This window comes from Toxotes jaculatrix, chromosome 7 (genome assembly GCF_017976425.1).
Source record: "Toxotes jaculatrix isolate fToxJac2 chromosome 7, fToxJac2.pri, whole genome shotgun sequence".
Taxonomy (NCBI): Eukaryota; Metazoa; Chordata; class Actinopteri; family Toxotidae; genus Toxotes; species Toxotes jaculatrix.
In genome coordinates this window covers 1,648,458-1,669,688 of record NC_054400.1, presented here as the reverse complement: position 1 = coordinate 1,669,688, position 21,231 = coordinate 1,648,458, and the positions used below count along the sequence as shown (strand labels likewise).

Sequence of the window (21,231 nt, the reverse complement as noted above, 5' to 3'; positions counted from 1 at the left end):
CTCTCTCTCTCTCTCTCTCTCTCTCGCTCTCTCTAATACACTCACACATCCATGCACACACACTCTCTCTCACTTCACACACACACACGCACTCACACATGCTGGAAGTCAGCCGGCTGCTGCTGAGCCTCACAGGGAGCTTCACAGAGCGGAGATCGTAGTGGCATTATCCATCACCTCTGGATGTTTGCCTCGTCTGTTTCCAGGACTCTTCCTGTGCTGTATGTGTGTCCATCCCTGTCAACAGACCATGGACGAGGCGGCTACCTCCAGATCTGACGCTGTTTGTTTGGATTGTCTGATTTTGTTTGCTTAGAGAGCCGTCACTGTCAGCATGGAGGAGTGTTAACATCGGAGCTGCCGGGAGCTTCGGCATCAGTTTTTCCCTCCCCTTTTGCTTCACTGGAGCCAGAACTCAGCGAGTGGAAGTGGATGCCTGGTTTGTTCGGTGGCTGCGTACCGGAGCAGAGTGCTTACCTCAGGATTTGTAGTCCGAGGGGAGGGGAGGGGGGGGTATGATAAACAGCTGCGAGGTGAGGACGGCTTGCACTGCAGTGTCAGACTGGCATCTCTTGTTCTACGTTGGGGATTTTTTTTAGTTGCACAGATGCACATATTTCACACCCGGCAGCAGCAGCGGCAGCAGCAGCAGCAGAGCCTGGCTGCGTTTTACATGCTCCGGTGGACTACTGCTACGTTAGGGATGGGCTTCCTGCCCGCTGAGCGAGAAAAGGTGCTGATTTAAGAAGAACACCGGGCACGCTTTCTTTTCGGAGCAGAAGACGAGACGAGAAGCAACTTCGGGATTACAAAAGAGACTTGGATGACAGGATGACAACTGAGTTGAGCTGAAACCGCCCCTCCTCCTCCTCCTCCTCCTCCCTGCTCTAGTCCAAACATGAACTCTTCCTCCGATGCGAACCAGACCATCTCTCCCCCCTTCTGCCTGCTGGGCGCCGTGGGTTACTCCCGCAGCCTGGATACCTGTGTGCTGGAGGTGGTTGTCATCCTCTTCCTCACTGTGCTCATCATCGCCGGCAACCTGGTGGTGATCTTCGTCTTCCATTGTGCCCCTCTGCTGCACCACCACACCACCAGTCACTTCATCCAGACCATGGCCTACGCCGACCTGCTGGTGGGCGTCAGCTGCCTGGTGCCTTCGCTGTCCCTCCTCCACTACCTCCGAGGCCTGAATGAGGAGCTCACCTGCAAAGCGTTCGGCTATATGGTTTCTGTGCTGAAGAGCGTCTCCATGGCATCGCTGGCGTGCATCAGCGTGGACCGCTACATCGCCATCACCCGCCCACTGTCGTACGCCACGCTGGTGACGCCCTGCCGGCTGAGGGTGTGCATCGTCCTTGTCTGGGTTTACTCTGCTTTAATCTTCCTGCCGTCCTTCTTCGGCTGGGGGAAGCCGGGTTACCACGGGGACATATTTCAGTGGTGCGCGGACTCCTGGAAGACAAACCCGGGGTTCAGCACCTTCATCTTGGCGCTGCTCTATGCGCCAGCGGCGCTTACCGTGTGCTTCACCTATGGGAGTATATTCAGGATCTGCCGGCAGCACACGAGAGAGATCACCCAGCGCCATGCACGCTTCAGCTCGCAGACGGACGGCGATAAAAGTGAGCGGGGGGAGCGGGGCGAGCGGTGCGAGGGCTGGCCGGACAAACGCTATGCCATGGTGCTGTTCCGCATCACCAGCGTCTTCTACGTGCTGTGGATGCCGTACATCCTCTACTTCCTTCTGGAGAGTGCTGGACTGTATCACCACAAGGTGGCGTCCTTCCTCACTACATGGTTAGCCATCAGCAACAGCTTCTGTAACTGTCTCATCTACAGCCTCTCTAACAGCGTCTTCCGGAAAGGTCTCGGCCGTCTCTTTAGCCCGTTGTTTCCTTCCTGCCTCGGCTGCGTGGACGCCAAAAAGGCTCCGGTTCCTGTCAGCCCGCGATCGGACGCCCGATGCCAAGTATGAGCCCTGACGACGATGGATTTGGTTTGGCCACTTTGGAGGCGCGGCCCTCTGTGTGTGTGCTTTGCTCTCAGCTGCGTAGCATGACACAGGTCTTTTTGGTCCCGCAGTGAAATGTGTTGAGGACCTCCTGCACAGAGCACGGAGAGGTGCCCTTGCAGATGCCTGCTGGTCGTCTCAAAGGCTGATTTTGTGGAAAAGAGGAGGCTGTGAAGTCCCCTCTGGGTCTTCCTCAGATGTTTCTCCAGTGTGAAGCTGCTGTTTCACGGCTGTGAGGATCACAAGCTGATGACACGGAGTAAAGAAGTTTGATGAAGAAGAAGAAAGTGGACTGTAGGAGTAAGATTCATGTGTGTTAGTTCAGAGGATTTATTCAACACTCCTGCCTGTACAGACTTAATCCCAATGCAAAAAAAAAAGGAAAGCACAGCACGACTTGTGATGTGCAGCAGTTCAATGAAATGCAAAAAAATGTTTGAAATCTTGAAAAAAAAAAAATTGTCTTGGTAGCTTTCAGGGTAGAATTAGGTGATGCAAAAAATGTCGAAAACATATAAAACAGACAGCGGATCTGTTTCCATTAGGGAACTCCAGGTACTAATGAGCTAACGTGTGTGTGTGAAAAAAATCACTCATCAAGAAATCATCTGTCAATCAGCCAGTGTGTGTGTGTGTGTGTGTGTGTGTGTGAAACACGTGTACCTGGAGGAGACTGAGCTTTGTTTAGGAGCTCGTGTGTGTTTTATCAAGAGGATTCCTCTCTCCTGGAGTTGGATGTTAGTGGGGAAACTCCAAGTATGTTTACACCGTCTCGGGTTTCACATGAAAATGTTGATTTAAGAATTAGCTTTACTTTCTAAGATGGCCGCTGACCCGGGAAGTTTTCCTGCCAGCAGACAGCAGTGTGTCCTCATCAATGAGACAGTTATTTGTATTTATTTGGAGAGTTTTATTCTCTTTGTGTTTGCTCCTCAGGTTTATCACTGGTTCTTTGTCAAGCCTCTTTGGCCGTTTGCCGTAGAGCTCAGCTGAAACAGTACATGACTCTTAAATCACAAGCCACGCAAGATAATCACCTCCTGACTTGTTGTGCAGTCGTATCGATGCTGATAATGAATCTGCTGTCTGCCGGGATCCACACGGCTTCGATGCAAAGACTAACTTCATTGTGATCCGTGACTCTGTTGCTTGTGTCTCTCTTTTTTTCGTCCTCCGGCAGCTGATCGCTGTTCAGATCAGTCTGAAGTGGAGGAGAGGAGTGTGCTTCACGAACCTGGCGGCAGAGCGTAAGAGGGTCAGAGCACTTTTCTGAGAGCCAGTGAGAGCTTGTGGCTTTTTGGCTTCATGTAAATACACTTCAGAGTTTAAATATTTAAACAAACTGGGCCCTTTGGGGGGTTTTTAGCAGCCCCTGATGTAAAGTAGACCTCCAGGGTTCAAAATGATTTTGTGGTTATGTTTTTTTTTTAGATAATTTATTTGTCACAGCTGAGAGGTCTGACGTGCTGCGTTCCAGACCGAACCTGTTTCTGTGTACACTGCAGGAAGATTTAAGATGCAGAGGTTTTTGGTTTTAAAGTCACAATGAAATGGCATTTCTGAGAGCGTCTTGCTCCTGAACTTTACTCGTTTTGAGACCTGAGAGAAACTGGATGAGATGATTGTTCAGAAAATTCATGATGTAACGCGGCATGGCCAAAAGTATATGGACACCACAGACCACATACTTTTGTGCACTTTTTGTCTGGGGATGTTCTTTGTCGTTTGGACTAGACTCCTTTATACCAGTATGGATTCGTCCTACCTGGAGCTGAAATGATAAGTTGAATAATCGATTAGTTGACAGACAGAAAAGTAACTCAGTTATTTTTATAATCAGTTTATGTGATATTTCAAGCAATGAAGTGAATATTTTTCTGTTTCCGTTTCGTTTTACGATATAAACAATATTATGCTATGAAAACGGGTTTGATTTACCTGAAAACAGCTTGTAAAATCTGCAGCACTCAAAGCAAAGCAAAACACAGCTAAACGTCGTGCGTGGTAATCTCCTTTATTTATTTATTTATTTATTGTTTAATTTCACTGGGAACGTTCGGGAATAAATATGGCTGTAAATATACCAAAATTAGCCAAAAGGCTAACGAGCCTGCTGTCGCACTGCTTTACGCAGATAAACAGAAACCAGACGGAGCCGGATCAGGTACAGACTGAATCTGATCTGAACCTGATCTGAACCTGATCTGAACCTGATCTGAACCTGATCTGAACCCGAGCCTGAAGCTGGTCGTCATTTAAACAGTTTTGCTTTTTTGACAAATGACATCTTAATAGTGTAACTTTGTCATCCAACATAACTAAGGCAATAACTAACTTCAGCCATGATGAGACCAGCTAAAACCTGCTAAACTAGTCTTGCTAAAAGCTGACAAGCTTTTGTCCTCTGGGGGAATTCCCATTATTCAGCCACTGTACTTTTAATTCACATACTTAAATGTATTAAATGGTATGTTACTTTATTGCATAGATTTCAATGTAATTATTAACAAATAGTGGAATGAAAGCTACAGAAAAAAACTCTTGGTTTGTCTACGATGTGTTTTCCCTCCAATTCCCTGACGGTTGTTAAAGGCAGATTGCAGAGTTTTATATATGTCAGGTGTTAAGTTTGATCTGTTCCAGTGACTTTGGGGGTAAAAAGCCATAAAGTGAAGGCAGTACATCTCACCAAGTTTCCCAACCGGCCTGAATTGGCCTGAATTGGCCTGAATGGTTTATTTCTCAACCTCAGCTTTTCTGTAGGGTACACGTGCACATTAAATATGTTCCCACAGAGAATTAAATATGTTTTAAATATGATTTAAAATATTTTTCAGATGGAATTTTGAAAAAAAAATGTAAAAAAAAAGAAAAATATCCACACGGTCCATTTAGCAGCAGATGTGAAGCTTTCAGTTGTATCACATGATCTTCCTCAGCAGATGGTTTGCTGTGTTTCATTGTGACTTTAAAGGTCGCTGCTGCCGTGATGATGCTGTGAGGGATTCGTTTCTTTGCATTTCGCCTGCAGACACACCGACGTGCATTTTCACTGCAGCCGTTCAGAGGTCAGACCGAGGTCATGGTTCAGGGTTTAACTGTAGGACATGTCCAGAAACACACCAGCTGCCGTCAGGGGGACTGAACCCCTGCACCCCCCCTCTGTTCTGACACTTTTCTGTGTGATATGTTTCCTGTATTCACTGTCTGCTATAAAAATGTAATTCCCTGCAAAGTGTTGACATGTTTGATCCGTGCTTGACTCGTTGTGAACAGTGCTCCACAGACGGACTTTACCTGCATGACTCCGTTCAGTCTGGATCGACGTTTCTGTCTCATGATGCTACTGAGAGCCATTTACTGACTGCACTCCTTGTCTTAGCATCCTAACTGCTGTTGTGTAACACAGACGGCTTGTCTTTTTTCTTTTTTTTTTTTTCCATGAGGGCAAAAGGTTCCTGTTTGCCACGGTTCATGTCAGAAAACAAGAATGACCTGCAGAAAACCTTCTGGCCTGCCTGTCGGGACAAAATGACGCAGATCTACAGAAAGTGATGTTTTTTTTTAAGGAGCAACAGCAAAATGTTTTCATTTGAAGTTACACAGTCAAGAGTGTGACAGGTCATCAAAGGTCTCACTTCACGTAGATTTGTGTCATCTGTCCTCGACAGCAGTGCGATGCTGCTCTGCAGCGGGAGTCAGTGCAATACAGCTCCACTTTAACCTTCAGATCACAACAAATCAGTAATTGTAGAAGAAAAATCGGAACGAAAGGGCTGAATGATCTTAACTGTGGTTGAGCCGTTTGCTGTTCAGCATGTGTGTGAACATGTTACTTTGAAAATCTGCTGCAGAGTAATGTAAATAGGGACGTGTAATCATCTGATTAAAATGAGATCTTCTGATCATTGTCTTTTGGATTGATTCTCAGCACGCACCATCAGACGGTTTGTTCCGGCACAGACGGGAACAGACGTTATTCCTCCTTGATAAAACCTCAACGACCCCAAATACAGGATGAGAGGAGGATGTGTGACTGTGTTTGAGGTGACACCTGGCTGAAACCCAAGTCCTCATGTCCCCTGGATTTGTCTGCACCGTGTCCTGGGTGTACCACGTCTGTGCCACGTCTCTGCCTTGGTCTCAAATGTCCACAGGTTTTTCGGTCGCCACTTTTCCAGAGTTGTTTAAAGCTGTTTTGTTGACATTTATTCGTACATCTGTTTTTCCTTTATATTTTATTTGAACATAAAAGAAAACCGTAGCATTCCTCCTTCAGCCTCACAGACTTCAGAGAAGTGACAAAAACACACAAGGAAAACTAGTTTTCTTTTAAGTTAGTATAAGACAAAGTCAGTAACGAGTGAAGTGAATCGTATAATATTAATTAGATGTCAGTCGTTGGTAAATTCAGGCGTCAGATTGACCTGTATTTACACTGAAACCAGGGGCCTGTTTCACATCACATTTCACAAGCGATCGTCTCACACATGTTGGATAAACTCTGAGGATCTTAAATGTTAATGTGTGTGATTTTGCGGCTGGTTGCTGGCGTTGTGAAAGCTGCTGTTACCGACCAATGATTCTGACTTACTGGACTCAAAAAATGACCGAACCAAACGTGTTGAAAATGAAAGCGTGTGTGATGCGGGCGGGTCGTCAGGTGTGACTCCAGTGTCACTTTAACGTCTCCTGCTGTAGCTGCTGATAGAACCAGTCCAGATGTTTGTAATGTGACGACTGTGATCCCTCTGTCTCCAGTGGGTCCCACAGCAGAGACGAGTCCTGCTTTATTTGGCTCACATGACTCCTCTGTTTCCGTGCCAAGTGACCATTCCTGCTGCGCTCACATGACGTGACTGTTGTGTGTTTTGGTTCAATTGATTAGGCTCACATGAAAGTTATTGATCAGAGGAGAGTACACTGAATGTTCCGGACAATGTGAAATTGTCCCTGTGACGTCCAAGCCATGAGTCGCAGGCTCCAGAGTGTCCACAGCAGCGGCGTGTAGCTTTGACATTACTGAGACATGCTGTGGGTGAACACAAATGTTGGATTGTGTTGATGCAGACCTCACTTCAAAAACACTGTGGTGATGTAACTGGGTTTTGATGAATGAATGGTTTTGAAAAGTCGACCAGTTTGACCTAAAACGCCTCTGAAACAACGTTTGGACCATCACGGGACGCTGAAACTCACCAACACGTCCAGGCTGATAAAATCTTTTTAGGGTCAGCAGCTTTTTACAAAATGCTGATCCACATTTATGTTTCCAAAGATACACTCCCTGATTTTATCAAGTGCCCACAAACATGGCCGGGTTAACCTGTTCAGTGGCCCTGGGGCAAAAATGAGCCGCCGGGCCTCTGTTAACCCCTGTTACCCCCCCGTTCCCCCCGTCTCTGTGCAGTGTGTCGAGACTTTTTTTCACCTATAAAACTAAAATCACTGTTAAACACTAGAATAGCTAACATAGTATAAACAGCATCTACCCACAGACAAACGTGTGTTGTCCTATTGTTCAACTCAAAACAAAATTTATTGATTGATAAAATAGTTGATTCATTTTTTGCACGGTCGCAGCTCTTCTGATCTTTAATGTCAGAACAGCAGAAATCTGTGCCGGCCCGCTGTAACAGTGAAGGAGTCCTCTGCCCACTTTCTCTCATAGATGCTAAAGAAACATTACGGCGCCTCATATTTTTGTGACTTACATCCTGAGTGTGTGATTGTGCTTCTTATTACTCTGTGAAATCCTAATGGAGGCTGTTTCCTGCTTCACGTTTAGTTTGTAGCGTGGCACACAAGGATCCCACGAAACCTCTTCCCTCACAGCTTTGATCCCCTGATTCAAAAACATGTTATGTCAAAGTTTATGTTTTTATTTTCCTGTGGGAAAATCACGATGTTGTCAGACTCGGACCGCAGTCAAGAGTTACACAGAGCCTCGATCCCTGGGGGAAATGCCTTTTCACAGAGACCAACAGTGCCAAATTTGGACCAGGACGGAGAGCAGAGAGGGGGAGGGAGGGGTTTAAGGTTAAAAGTGGGTGAGATTTTATGTATTTAGCTTGGAACGGTGCGGTTCGGCTCCCCTCCACCCACACGCTATCATTTCCAACGTGAGATCTGACAAATGTGACGTCTGCTGGCATACGAGCAAAACTTTGTTAAAACGTTAAAACCTGTGTTCGTCAGATGGTGTGCGTTTTGGGAGCGTTGAGCAATGAGCATGAGGTCATAGTGTTGAAATCCATGGGAATAAAACCCGGGTCATGTGTCTGCAAAGTGTTCGTCAGTTAACAAACACACAATCTGTGTCGATTAGTTGTTTACCAGAAGATCTTCGTCTCTGAAGCGTCTTTAAAATGAAATGTTGCCTCTGAAAACTAATTATGATCAGTCTCACATTTTTAATGTGGATGTATGAATCAGCTGTTCCTCTGTGGTTGGTTGGTGTTGAAGATGTGCAGCACGGTGAACGTATGAAATATATCCACAGTTCATCCATCTAATGAACCAGGCGAAGGTAGAGCCGGTGCCGTGGCGGCTGAGCTTGTGATGTGGCTTTAGAGACTTCACGTCGTCAGTGGAAGTGACGGTAGAACGAGGACTTTGAGCTCATCTGTAACATTACACATCAAATGAGAAACGTCACGGCGGCAGCGTTTGTTGTCTTCACTTCCATTTTGACCTTCTTACAACTGGCCTGATGGATTTACAGTCAATGTAACAGCCATCAGTCTGTAATGAGATTACAGTAATCTTGTTACTGGGGACCAGTTATCCTCCACTCTTGTGCACTGGATCCAGTGATAGGCATCTGCTGTATCTACTGGGTGTTTTCTGGGAAGGACTCTGTCCGCTGCAAAAAATGGTCAATCATAACAACACGTTGTTCAGGCTGAAAATCAACGACACAAAGAACAGAGACGGTTTAACTTCATGACAGATGCTTGTTTTAGGAATTTCTTGGAAACAAAACAGTGAAATGTGACAGGAGGAGACAGATCGCTGTGAAGTTTCTGTGTTTTGTTTCCTGGAAATCCCTGAAACAAGCGTTCATCAGTAAAACAAATCAAACTTTTTAAAAAGTTGATTTCACAATGTGAAAACATGAACTTCTGTCAGGGTCTGGCAGGCTTTTCTGAGCCGTACTTCACTGACGTGTCATCCTTTCATGACTGTAGTCCACGCTTTCACCCAGAACTCTGATTCCTACCTTAGAAGAGTATTTCAGCAATTCAGTATTTCACTTCTAGAAGTTAAGTGTAATAAAGAGACTGAATTCATTCACCAGCAGTGATGATTCCAAAAATTATTACAAAGTTTTGCTTTTCACACAACAGCTGAATTTCACTGTGTATGTTAACAATAACTGAATAATTAATTTAACCTTAATCCACAGAAAGGAGCAGTGAGTTAACTGATTCCAGTTTGAATGGTTATTCAAACTGGAATCAGTTAATAAGTAAAGGTGTGTGCAACAAGAGTAAAATGACTGACCACTGATATTTTTTGCAGTGTGGCCCTGTGAGTGGCTGTATTGTTGTGTGTGTGTGTGTGTGTGTGTGTGTGTGTGTTTGTGTGTGTGTGTGTGTGTGTGTGGTAACACTGGGAACCTGAGCGATAAGGTGGAGGTCCTGTTCATGCTGCTGGTTATTCTTAGAGCCGAGGAAATGAGCCTGGAGCCAGGACGATTCACCTGACTGCTATCACACACACACACACACACACACACACACACACACACACACACACACACACACACACACACACACGTACCACAGCCACATATATACGTACGTATGCACAGATAGGCACAGATAGGCACACAGCACAGACATGAAGACTACAGTTATATAAACAGTTCTGAGAAGCAGAAATGTGATTTGAGCTGAAGTTCAGTGGGTGATTCGAGTGAAACGCAGCTTTTCAGGCTAATGTGACACAACCTGGTCCCCTGTAGACTTAAGATTTAAGCCAAACACTGAAATGAAATGTCTGTTTTCTTTTTTTTTGTTGACACGCAGCTGGAGCAGAAAAAAAAAAATCAGAAACCAAAGATTTGACAGAATACAGTTACTGCAGCTGTGCAGATGGATTCAGCCAATCGAATGCTGCATGAAGCAGGAACGTCAGTGTGAGTCAGACACAAGCTGAGCCTCAGACTCTGAACCATGCATGGGCAGGTATATGCAGGTGACCTTCACGTATGTGCACACGTTTGTAATCTTGCTTCTGATCCTGGTGTTCAGGTCCAACACTGAAAAAGACCTTGGAAAAGAGAGGACGGGAATATCGTGTCCCCGCTCTCAGCCTGGTCCTCACAAAGACAGAAGCACAACACACTTCTTTTCCATACCTTCTGCTGTTTTGTGTGTCAGACCTGCATTTGACAAAAATAGAAGTGATTGTAGCAGCATGATGTAATCTGGGTCTGTGTGTGTGTGATATCCTGATAACCAGAAATAGTGACAGTGTAAACACTGATGATTGTCATCGCCAAAGAACACTACGCTGTAAAAAATATCTGCCGCTAATGTTAATGCGGGCGCTGAGCGTGAGACACTGTGATGATCAGTGTGAGAGCAACATCACTGAGCAGAGTCCAAGCACGAGTTGTGCTCCGAAAACATTTGTCTGCTGCGTTAGAGGAATCTTTGAGTGACGTGTTAATGATGTTTGGGTTAGAGGTTTATATTTAGGAGAAATCTGCGGGGACGTGTGGTTGGATAGTTCGATCCTTCTCAGGTGATGAACGTGGGCCGTTTGCACTTCCTGTCTGCGAGCAGTGGATTGCGTGGGCAGATTAGTCGAAATGAGCGTGAATGAATTATGTGCCATTTCGGATTTGTTGATTTGCTTTTTGGAAAAGCGACCGCCGCAGAATCTCAGTAGTAGGAAAAGTGTTAGGAATCAGTAAAGCATAAATTTAACCTCTGACCTTTCCTAACCAGGTGTGTAAGATAAGCAGTCAGATCGTGACTTTTTTTTTGAAGCGCTGCAGTAAAATGCTGTTTCTTTATTTCCATGTCTTCTTCATGGATCAGCAACTGCTGCAGATGTGCCACCACTTTTTCTGTTGTTGTTGTAAACTGCGCTGTGTGAGAATGGAAAGACTGACAGGTGCTACACCTGTTACACCTGTTACACCTGCTACACGTGTCTCACAGTCACGGGGAGGGATGGACCGTAGCTAAAGGTCAGCTGGAGATCAACCGGTCAGAGGAGAAGCAGAGGATTTCCACTATGACTGAACATATTTTTGTCTCTAACAGATTAAATAACCTGAACACTGGCATTTTTGTGAGTGTGAGGTCTGAGCTCCGCAGGTCTGTGGTGGGAACCTCTGATACAGAGGCTGAAACTCCTCAGCTTCCCTCTCTGTTCATTATTCCTACTTCCTGTCATTCTTCTCCAGCTCACTCACTCACTCACTCACTCACTCACTTGGCTGTTGGCTGTTTTTTTAACATAAAAACAACATAGAGTATTATGTTTGTGCCTGTGAGTGCAGTAAAGGAACTTGTGCATCTAAACACACTTAAACAACAAAGTTTGCATCCTGTTTATTAACCTGTGATCTTTTCCCGACCAGACCCAGGTGGGTTTTTTTGGGGGGAGCATCGTGGTCTGAGATGCACCAGTGATTTAGCGTTTTAGGACATTTTAAGATTTATTTTTCTGTCCAAAATGACATTGACAGGGTCATCCCCTGGTAGTGGAACTAACTGGACCTAACAGTTATTTTCATTTCCCACAGACATTAAGTTTATTATCATAGAAAACTAAGAAAACTGGCAAATATCCACTCACTCATTAATGATTCCAGCTCTAATTTTAGGTTTCAAATGGTTTTAGGAGCCGTGATCTGTGTCTGACCGTTGGGACGCTCATAAACACAACATAGAAAACACAGAGCTTTTTTCTTCATGCTTTCATCATATGTTTTATATGTGAGTAAACGTGAGCAGTGACGCACCTCAGGCTGAGCGGCAGCCGACAGACGTGTGAGACAGGACGCGGTGGGAGACACTGAGGACCTTAGAGACCAGATCTGAGAGGTGACTGAACTAAAAACCAGTAACAACAGTCACACTTCAACACTTGGCTCCTGGTGTGATTTGAGAGATTTTTGGACTTTGATAAAAAAGCTGTTTGCTTTCATCTGTAGAAATGAAAACGAGATTTATTAAACAGGCCTCAGGTGTGTGTTAAATCCTGTCGGAGCGAGTTACTGAACTGGAGGGAGATAGAGGAAGAAATGAGGTTTGAATCAATAAAGCAAAGTGTTGTTTTAAAGCAGCTTCTTCATCACTCCGTCAGTTTTCATGTTAGCGTTCCTAACATTCACTATAGCAGCAGCTGCTTCTGGCTCTCGCTTCAAACGAGGCGTCTTAACAACGCTAACGAACCATTTTAGGTAAACTAAAGGACGAATGTAGAAACTTTTAATGTTTACGTGTCATGAAAATATTCCAAACATCTGAGTGAGCCTTGGTTTGCAGTTTGTATCAAGGCTATTAACATCACATCAAAGTGCACGTAACGGCAGCTTTAAAGAGAGACAACGTGTTTTCTCCCTCACTTCTGCCTGTCAGCTTTTCAGTCCCACGCCTGCATGTTATCAAACTCGTATCTCCAACATGTCAGCTTTCCAGGAGTAAACAAACAGTTCTTGGTTACGGCTTGATGGTGAAGCATTTTTCATCTTAATCTAACTAAAATAACCCAAGTAGAAGTGTGAGGTTTTCAGCTGAGGGTGTGATGCTTCATCCCAGTAATGTTACTGTGCTTGTTCAGCTTAAGAGATGTCAGAGACGCTGTTGTTAGTGGTCCTACTGTGTTCTGTTCAATCAGGAGTCTACGAATTCCTGTCTGATTTAACAAAAGGGACCAGGTGAGGATTGTACATGAGGGGCAGTGATAAGGATCTAGGATTTTAAAGTCTGTTACACACAACAGTGTTTTATGGTGGACAAACTGCGGTGGTTTTCAGGCTTTGCGGGGACATATGGGTGTGTGTCCTCGGCGTAAAGATCGGAGGCAGCGGTCAGGAGATGAACTACCTCAGACTGTCCCGGATAAAACCACCTGCTGCTGGAGCCTAGTTCTAAGTGAACTATGGTCAGTTGTGTCAGAGGCTTCGCGTCTAAAGATCATTTATTGTTACTCTGCCGTTACAGGGTTGTTGTACTGTCTGAAGTTTCAGTGTGATTGTCTCTCAGAGCCTCTGACTCTCAGAGTCCATGAAGAGCAGCTCAGAAACTGGTCTGTTGTCGCTGTAATTGGATTTTTCTTGAAATAACTCAATAACTATCGGATGGAGTTTAATGAAATTTGGTGCATGCATTCATGTCCCTGTTAGGATGAATTGTCATCACTGTGGCGATCCCCTGGTCTTTCATCTAGTGCCACCGTCAGGTCAGAATTATAAAATGCTTTGGCTTTGAATAAATAAACCAATAACATTCCCATCAGCCCCAGCTGTAGTTTGTGTTAAGTGTTAATCACTAAATGCTAGCATGTCAACACGCCAAACTCAGATGGTGATCATGGTAATGTACTTGCATGTTGGGGAACATACCAAACGCCCAGTCAGACCACAGTGTTACTGACGATCTATATCGCTCTATTAAATTTAAATTCCAATCTAAACAGGCACGGCTTTTAGTGGACAGACGTTAGCGTTCACAAGCTGTTTGAACCAAACAAAGAACGAATGGATCCAGAAATAAAGTAAATTACACAACACCGTCACAGACTAACTCCTGGAATGTAATGAAAATCACGAACTGATAATGAATCATTTAAGAGAATCTGAGGGGGAATGTTAACATTTCAGGGTAGATTTAGGTTTTATACAATACTCGCTCAGTGGATGGAGGCTGGAACAGGAACAGGTCGCTGTAATCGCTCTGTCTTCCGCTCCTACTGTCTTCGTAGTGCAGTATTCTTCTTTTTGTGTTCACACAAACAGTGTTTTCCTTACGTCCTGTTAGTTGCAAGTAGATTTATTGTACGGAAATGGAAACAGGATTGGAAACAGTAAAGTAAAATCCAAGTACTTTACCTCAAGACAGCACTTGAGTAAAAGTTCCTTTCCAGCACTGATTGCTGGCATAGACAGGAGGAATGCGTCCAGTGAGCTTTACCCATACGTGTAACATGTGAATTATAGTACGGCCGACTTAAAATGATCCAAACTTATCCTTTAACTATAATTAACAAGGCATCACACAGCAGCACGGCCCAAAACACACTAACACACACACACACTCACTCTCACACTCACACACTCAATCTGGCCTCGGCATGACTACATGTGGAAGACTGATAAACAGTTAGGGAGCTGATGGGATAACACGCTGCCAAGATACAAACACTGCAAATTAACATCCGTGTTAAGCACAAAGCCAAAAATAGCCGGGACAACTGGCCTTTAAGGGTTTCTCCACAGTTCATAATGAGACTCTTTTCATCGCTGTTAAACTCACATTCCTTCTGCCAAGCTTGACAAATGAGATTGTGGTACGGCTTTGGCAGAAGGAGACCGCAGCTGTCACGTTAACAAAGCTGTTTTCACTTTGAATTGATCTGAATAAACGTTGTAATAACACTCGGCATCACTGCACGCTGTTCTCCTCTGCAGAGAAACTGCATCAGCCTCTCCTCTGTTTGCTTTCCTCCTCTGACTTCAGCCCAGCGTTTACACGACGATGTAATGCCGCTGAATGACTTTCAAGGACTTTGGGACATTGAAACCTTTGCTCACACTCTTTACAAGTATCTGACACAAGAGCATGTTCAACAAATAGGCCTCATTTCACTCAAATATCTCAGCAACGGCCGCATACATGAAATGTTGAGCTCACCTCCATGATGGTGACACACCTTGTCAGTCAGTGTGTGTGTTTGTGTGTGTGTCATTATGGCACAATGTGGTCCAGGTGAGGTGTTTTGAGGACTGTGCCAGGTGTTTATATGTCTCTGTCACGAAACTCAACAGGTGTGTAGATGAGATCAAAACCTGAAGGTCAGAGGAGATTTAAACCCCACCCCCCCACCTTCCTCCCACAGCAGCAGCAGCAGAGTCGGGGTTCAATCTATTATTCAGCGAAGCTTCTCTCCTGCACACAAACAGAGCATCAATAATGGAACCAGCAGCTAATTAATCATTGAAAACAGCAGGAGCATAATCTATGGACAGCTATGGAGAATATGCAGTGTGTGTGTGCGTGTGTGTGTGTGTGCGTGTGTGCGAGTGTGTGTGTGTGTGTGTGAGGGGTGGTGGTGGTGGTTGGTTTGCGTGGGTGGCAGGTAGTCAGCTCTGCTTCCTGCTGCTGTAACAGTCACATCAGCATCTTCCCTCGTCTGCCTGCTGATGGAGGGCGTCGTTCCAGGAGACTTCACAGTAAATCTGAAATCCTCGTTCTCACAGGACGGTGTGTGATAACGTTTATCTGAGCAGAGGCTGAGATAAATTATCCTTAGAGTCCGTCCGTAAAGTGGTGTAACAGCTTGTCAGATGTGGGTGTTTAGAAAAACGGATCTTGATTTTTGCAGGTTTAGTAAAACCACGTCTTGTGTTAACGTGCTGATGTTTAGCACGAGGAGGGACCCGAGGGCGTTCAGACCCAACCCGAACAGGCCCGAGGGTAACACAAACACCGGTTAATTCAGTTAGTTCAGTTAATTAGATCAGTTAACAAGGAGCCACGGCTTCAAGTAGCAGAAATGTGATGATAATAATGTCAGAAGAAAAAATGTGACAGAATCTTAAACAATTAGTCTTATTTCCTCCTCCTTCCATCTCTTTTGCATTTTATTATCACTATAAGGAACATTCACATTGTTTTGTTGTCTGATTACTTTTGTCTCCCACAGAAACGTCCGCTCCCTGAGCAAAGGGACGCTTCCCTTACCTTCTGTTTGTACAGTGGGAGTGGAGTGGGAGTCTGTGTGGAGTCTGTATAAATTCAATCATATTTTCCGTAAATCGAACTGTTAAAGCTCCCGCACGCTCTCAGCTCTCTGGTTCTGAGGTTGCATTAATATTTCAGGCTGCAGCCGCTGGCTGAAGCCGTCCTGCTGCTGCAGAGGAAACAGAGGCTTCACTTCGGGGCCGAATAGTGTGAAATGTATTTTTAATGTGTTGAATTTTGTCTACACACAGACACACACACACACACGCAGACACACACGCAGTCTTGGCTTCAGCTTTGAGCTCCTTCCTTTGACTCAGTGATGAACTAACCTGAGCTTTAATCAGAACGTTTCACCCAGGACCGTTTACCAGCAGCTGAAATCAAATACTTTTTCTGCATTTTGGATTCAAAGTTTTACTTCCTGCTCTGCCCCCCCTGTCCCCCGTCCCCCGCCCCCCCCCATCAATCACAGGGCCAGTCCTGTCTGTGTTTGAACTCTGTGTGCTGTAGCGTTATTCTGGCTCCACACCTCTGAATCACTTTGGCAGGTTAGCGTCACACCTGTGCAAGATGCAGTCACTAAACTTCACAGGTGTGAAGGTGGGCGTGGTCCGAGCGAGGGCACCAGACGTAGGCGGATTGGAATTAGGGATCACATGGTAAGTTCACGTCTTCACACATCTTGTTTTGTCTGATCAAACGTCCAAAGCCCAAAGATGTTCCGTTTGTTTTCATGTCTGACAAAGAAAAGCATCAGATCTTTCTGATATTTGAGCCGAGCTGGGAAAAAGTAAACCGATCACAAAGCTAAAGCTCTGAGCTTCAGTCAGAAGCTGCAGAGATCCTGCTGAGCTGCTGAGTTTTCATTTGATTCACAATTAACATAAAAATATTTCATCTAACTTTCAGAAACACTCATTAATGATCTCATTTTTTTATCCTCCTGCCTGCGGAAGAGGCCCAAGTCTGAAACGTGTTTGTCGTCATGCCACCGAGCAGCTGCATTTGTGTACATACTTAGTGTAATAAATATTTTCTGTCTTGCATTTCACAGATTTCCTCCCTTTTTCTTTGTGTGATCACTGGCTTGAGTGTGAAGCCATTTTCCACTCTTTTTCATGGATTTTTAGTAATAAATTGTTTTTTGAGTCAACATAAACAATTTAATGGATCATTTTTTTTTCTTTTTGTCCATGACTGTCTAGTTTCCACTCCTCTGGGGATTCTCGGGAGTGGGATGATTTTGGGCACTGGCTGGGTCGATTAGCCTCTGGGGGGCTTCACTACAATACAGCCCAGTGTTGAGGAGAGAGACAGCAGCTCTGTTATCAGTTGGTCTCATGATCTGCAGGTGCAGCAGCAAAACACCAACTGGAACCACAGAGAGGCTGCGTTTACACTGCAGCTCTGATGCAGACTCAGACTTAAATGTTACAGGTAATTAGTCGATAACATGTCAAAATAGACACATCCCATTTATTGATTTAATTTACTGTCATATAAAACAAACACAGGTGGAAAATTTGTCCTGGAATCAGCAAATTTTCTTCATTTTTACTGAAAAAAAAACTTGAAAAAAATGTGTAATATTAATATTCACATTCATATTTGTGACATGTAAACCCTCAGGTCAGAGTGTGTTGCCTTGACAGTGACTCAGTCTGATGTTTTCTTGTGAGATCCTCCCTCTTTCCCTGTCCAGCTGAAGATGAAGCGGGATGCATGTGAACACAAACTGTTCCACTTTTCTCTGCTGTAGTTTGAAGTTTGTCTTGTCTCAGAATGAGACAGAAGCACATTCATCCCGTCATTCATTCATTCATTCATGCAGTAGCAAACTATTGTGATAACTGATTAATCGTTTCAGTCTGCGGGTGTGGACAGTTCAAAGACGTCACCTTGGACTCATTTTTCACTGTTTGCATCTGTTTTATAAACCAAACAAATCACAGATTCATTTACAAAAAAAATAGCTGATAATCAGGATAATCCATTAGTTTTTTGTTTTTTAAATGAAATCAGATGTTGTCGATGTCTTTAATCTGTCAGTGTTTTTGGTGTCTGTCACTCGTCTGTCTGATGTTCTGCTTCTGTCTGCAAACCTCTGGTACCAGGTGGCGGTGCTGTTTACACAGCTGTGTCTGACATGGAGGCCACAGTCACTGCGTGGACTGATAAATGAATAAATAGATGCCTCAGCGGATCCTATGCATCACTGACTACTTCACTGAGAAACTTCTCACAGCTCAGTTTCCAGCTTCTCACCTGTTCCTGTCTTTTACTTGAGACAGCCGTTGGAATTTAAGCTCCGTTCGGCTCAGACATGATTTACATCCTTTAATCTGGGGCTTTGCAGAAAACCGGGAATGAACGAATCTTTATCAGACTTTGGATTTCAGAGCTTCCTCGTGATGAACATGCAGAGCTGTTTACTGCTGGTGGTTGAAACACTTGGTACCTTTTAGGAAACGCTGTGGTCTGAGCAGAGCAGCCTGATTCACTGAGGCTATGATGGAAATAAAATAAAAACACCCTGTGAGAACGAGCTGGTGGAGACAACAACGTGTTTCAGAGATGCACAGTGTCTCAGTGTCGGAGGAGACAAAGCGAGCCAGTGTCTCTGCTGCTGCAGCTGATCTCAGTTCAATCAGAGTCAGAGAGCTTTGCTGCCATCTAGTGCTTTAATTTGAAATGATGAGAGTTTTTCCTGTCTCACTTACATTTTCCTCATTTTTTTGTTCTTTGTTCCTCCCAGTCTTTCATTTTCTCTCTCTTTGTTTTCTTTTTCCTGCCCTCAACCTTTTCTTTCATTTCTTTCTGTTTTCTTTCCACCTTCCTTTCCCCCTTTTTTCTGGTGGTCTGTCCTTCACCTTCATTTTTCTTCATCCTCTTCTTTACTGCCTCATCACACCTTTATTCCTCAGTCTTTCCTCTGTTGCTCTTCTTTCCTTTTTCAGCATTTTCTTCCTCTTGCCTTTCTACCTTTTACCTCATGCCCCTCCTTTTGTCTGATCTTCCTTGTCCATCCTTTCTGCAATATTCTTCCTTCTTTGTTCTTTTCGGCATTTCCCTCTATCCATCACCTTTTCTCTTTCATCCTCATATTAATTCTCCTAGTTTACCCTCCCTTCTTCACATCTCCTTGCTGAATGACATAACTGGCAAAACATGGCAGATTAGGAAAAGGTCCAGTCAGAAAAGTATTGAAGAACCATTAACTCTAATGTATTGTAGAAGCATTTGATCATGTTTCCAGCCTCTAAGCAGACTGTGCAGGTGGATTTGTGTGGTGCTGTCACACAGTACTGTCATAACAACATGGAAATCTGCACTTCAATCTAAAAAACCTGGAGCCTGCTCACAGAGAAAGTCTCCTCTCCATGTAAAAATTAGGCTGCTTGTAGAAGTCGCCTCCACCAGCAGAGGATGCTGTGACCACACTGAGGAACCACAACTCCACCTTCAGATCTGATTGCTCAGATAAATTTATCTCTGCTTTCTGTCCTCTTCCTTTATGCTGTTTAACTCTGTCATGTATTATTCCAGCTTTTTTTCTGTTCATTCACTGCCACTAAAATGTATTCATGAACAAACATACATTTACTGTTTCAAATAAAGGTTTGTCATTGTTTTGTTTGTCAGAATAAAACAAACTCAATCATCTGCTCCTGTGCTTGATTCTGACAAAGCAAATAAAAGAAAGTGATCAAATTAGGTCTTTTGTCTTTTAGAATAAAAACATTTTGTGTGTGTGAGAGAGAACTTATGGAAAACAGGCAAAATTATAATATGCAGTAAATGAAGTGGCACTAAAGGTAAGGTGTCAAAATATGCCAAAAAAAAGTCATATTTTAGGAAGACCTGAAAATGTCATAAAAAATGTCATAGTATAGTAAGGCGTCAAAATCGGCCAAAAAAAGTCAAAAAATTTTTTTCAACTTTTTTGTCATAAAAAACGTCATAGTATAGTAAGGCGTCAAAATCGGCCAAAAAAAGTCAAAAAATTTTTTCACCTCAAAATGTCATGAAAAACGTCATAGTATAGTAAGGTGTCAAAATCGGCCGAAAAAAGTCAAAAAAATTTTTGACTTCAAAATGTCATTAAAAACGTCATAGTATAGTAAGGCGTCAAAATCGGCCGAAAAAAGTCAAAAAAATTTTTGACTTCAAAATGTCATTAAAAACGTCATAGTATAGTAAGGCGTCAAAATCGGCCAAAAAAAGTCAAAAAAATTATTTTGACTTTTTTGTCATAAAAATAGTCATAGTATAGTAAGGTGTCAAAATCGGCCAAAAAAATTCAAAAAATTTTTTTACCTCAAAATGTCATAAAAAACGTCATAGTATAGTAAGGCGTCAAAATCGGCCAAAAAAAGTCAAAATTTTTTTTGACCTCAAAATGTCATAAAAAAACGTCATAGTATAGTAAGGTGTCAAAATCGACATAAAAAAGTCCAATTTTTTTTACCTCAAAATGTCATAAAAAACGTCATAGTATATTAAGGCGTCAAAATCGGCCAAAAAAAGTCCAATTTTTTTTTGACCTCAAAATGTCATAAAAAACGTCATAGTATAGTAAGACGTCAAAATTGGTCAAAAAACGTCAAAAAAACTTTTGACCTCAAAATGTCATAAAAAACGTCATAGTATAGTAAGGCGTTTTTTTCGGCCAAAAAAAGTCAAAATTTTTTTTCACCTCAAAATGTCATAAAAAACGTCATAGTATAGTAAGGCGTCAAAATTGGCCAAAAAAAGTCAAAAAAATATTTGACCTCAAAATGTCATAAAAAACGTCATAGTATAGTAAGGCGTTTTTTTCGGCCAAAAAAAGTCACAATTTTTTTTCACCTCAAAATGTCATAAAAAACGTCATAGTATAGTAAGGCGTCAAAATTGGCCAAAAAAAGCCAAAAAAATTTTTGACCTCAAAATGTCATAAAAAACGTCATAGTATAGTAAGGCGTTTTTTTCGGCCAAAAAAAGTCAAAATTTTTTTTCACCTCAAAATGTCATAAAAAACGTCATAGTATATAGTAAGGCGTCAAAATTGGCCAAAAAAAGTCAAAAAAATTTTTCACCTCAAAATGTCATAAAAAACGTCATAGTATAGTAAGGCGTTTTTTTCGGCCAAAAAAAGTCAAAAATTTTTTCCACCTCAAAATGTCATAAAAAACGTCATAGTATAGTAAGGCGTTTTTTTCGGCCAAAAAAAGTCACAATTTTTTTTCACCTCAAAATGTCATAAAAAACGTCATAGTATAGTAAGGCGTTTTTTTCGGCCAAAAA

The 21,231-nt window shown here is 43.2% G+C and overlaps 1 protein-coding gene and 1 long non-coding RNA gene across 2 annotated transcripts in view; both read left to right on the top strand.

Moving 5' to 3' along the window:
- The window catches only part of LOC121184149, a 54,349-nt gene that overhangs the window by 7,140 nt on the left and 25,978 nt on the right, over positions 1 to 21,231 (top strand). The window lies entirely within an intron of this gene.
- On the top strand, positions 49 to 12,078 carry LOC121184148 (probable G-protein coupled receptor 21). The gene is made up of 3 exons (XM_041041603.1): positions 49 to 4,264; positions 9,433 to 9,435; positions 12,068 to 12,078. The coding sequence occupies exon 1, from the start codon at positions 899 to 901 to the stop codon at positions 1,976 to 1,978; it is 1,080 nt and encodes a 359-aa protein (XP_040897537.1). The 5' UTR covers positions 49 to 898; the 3' UTR covers positions 1,979 to 4,264; positions 9,433 to 9,435; positions 12,068 to 12,078.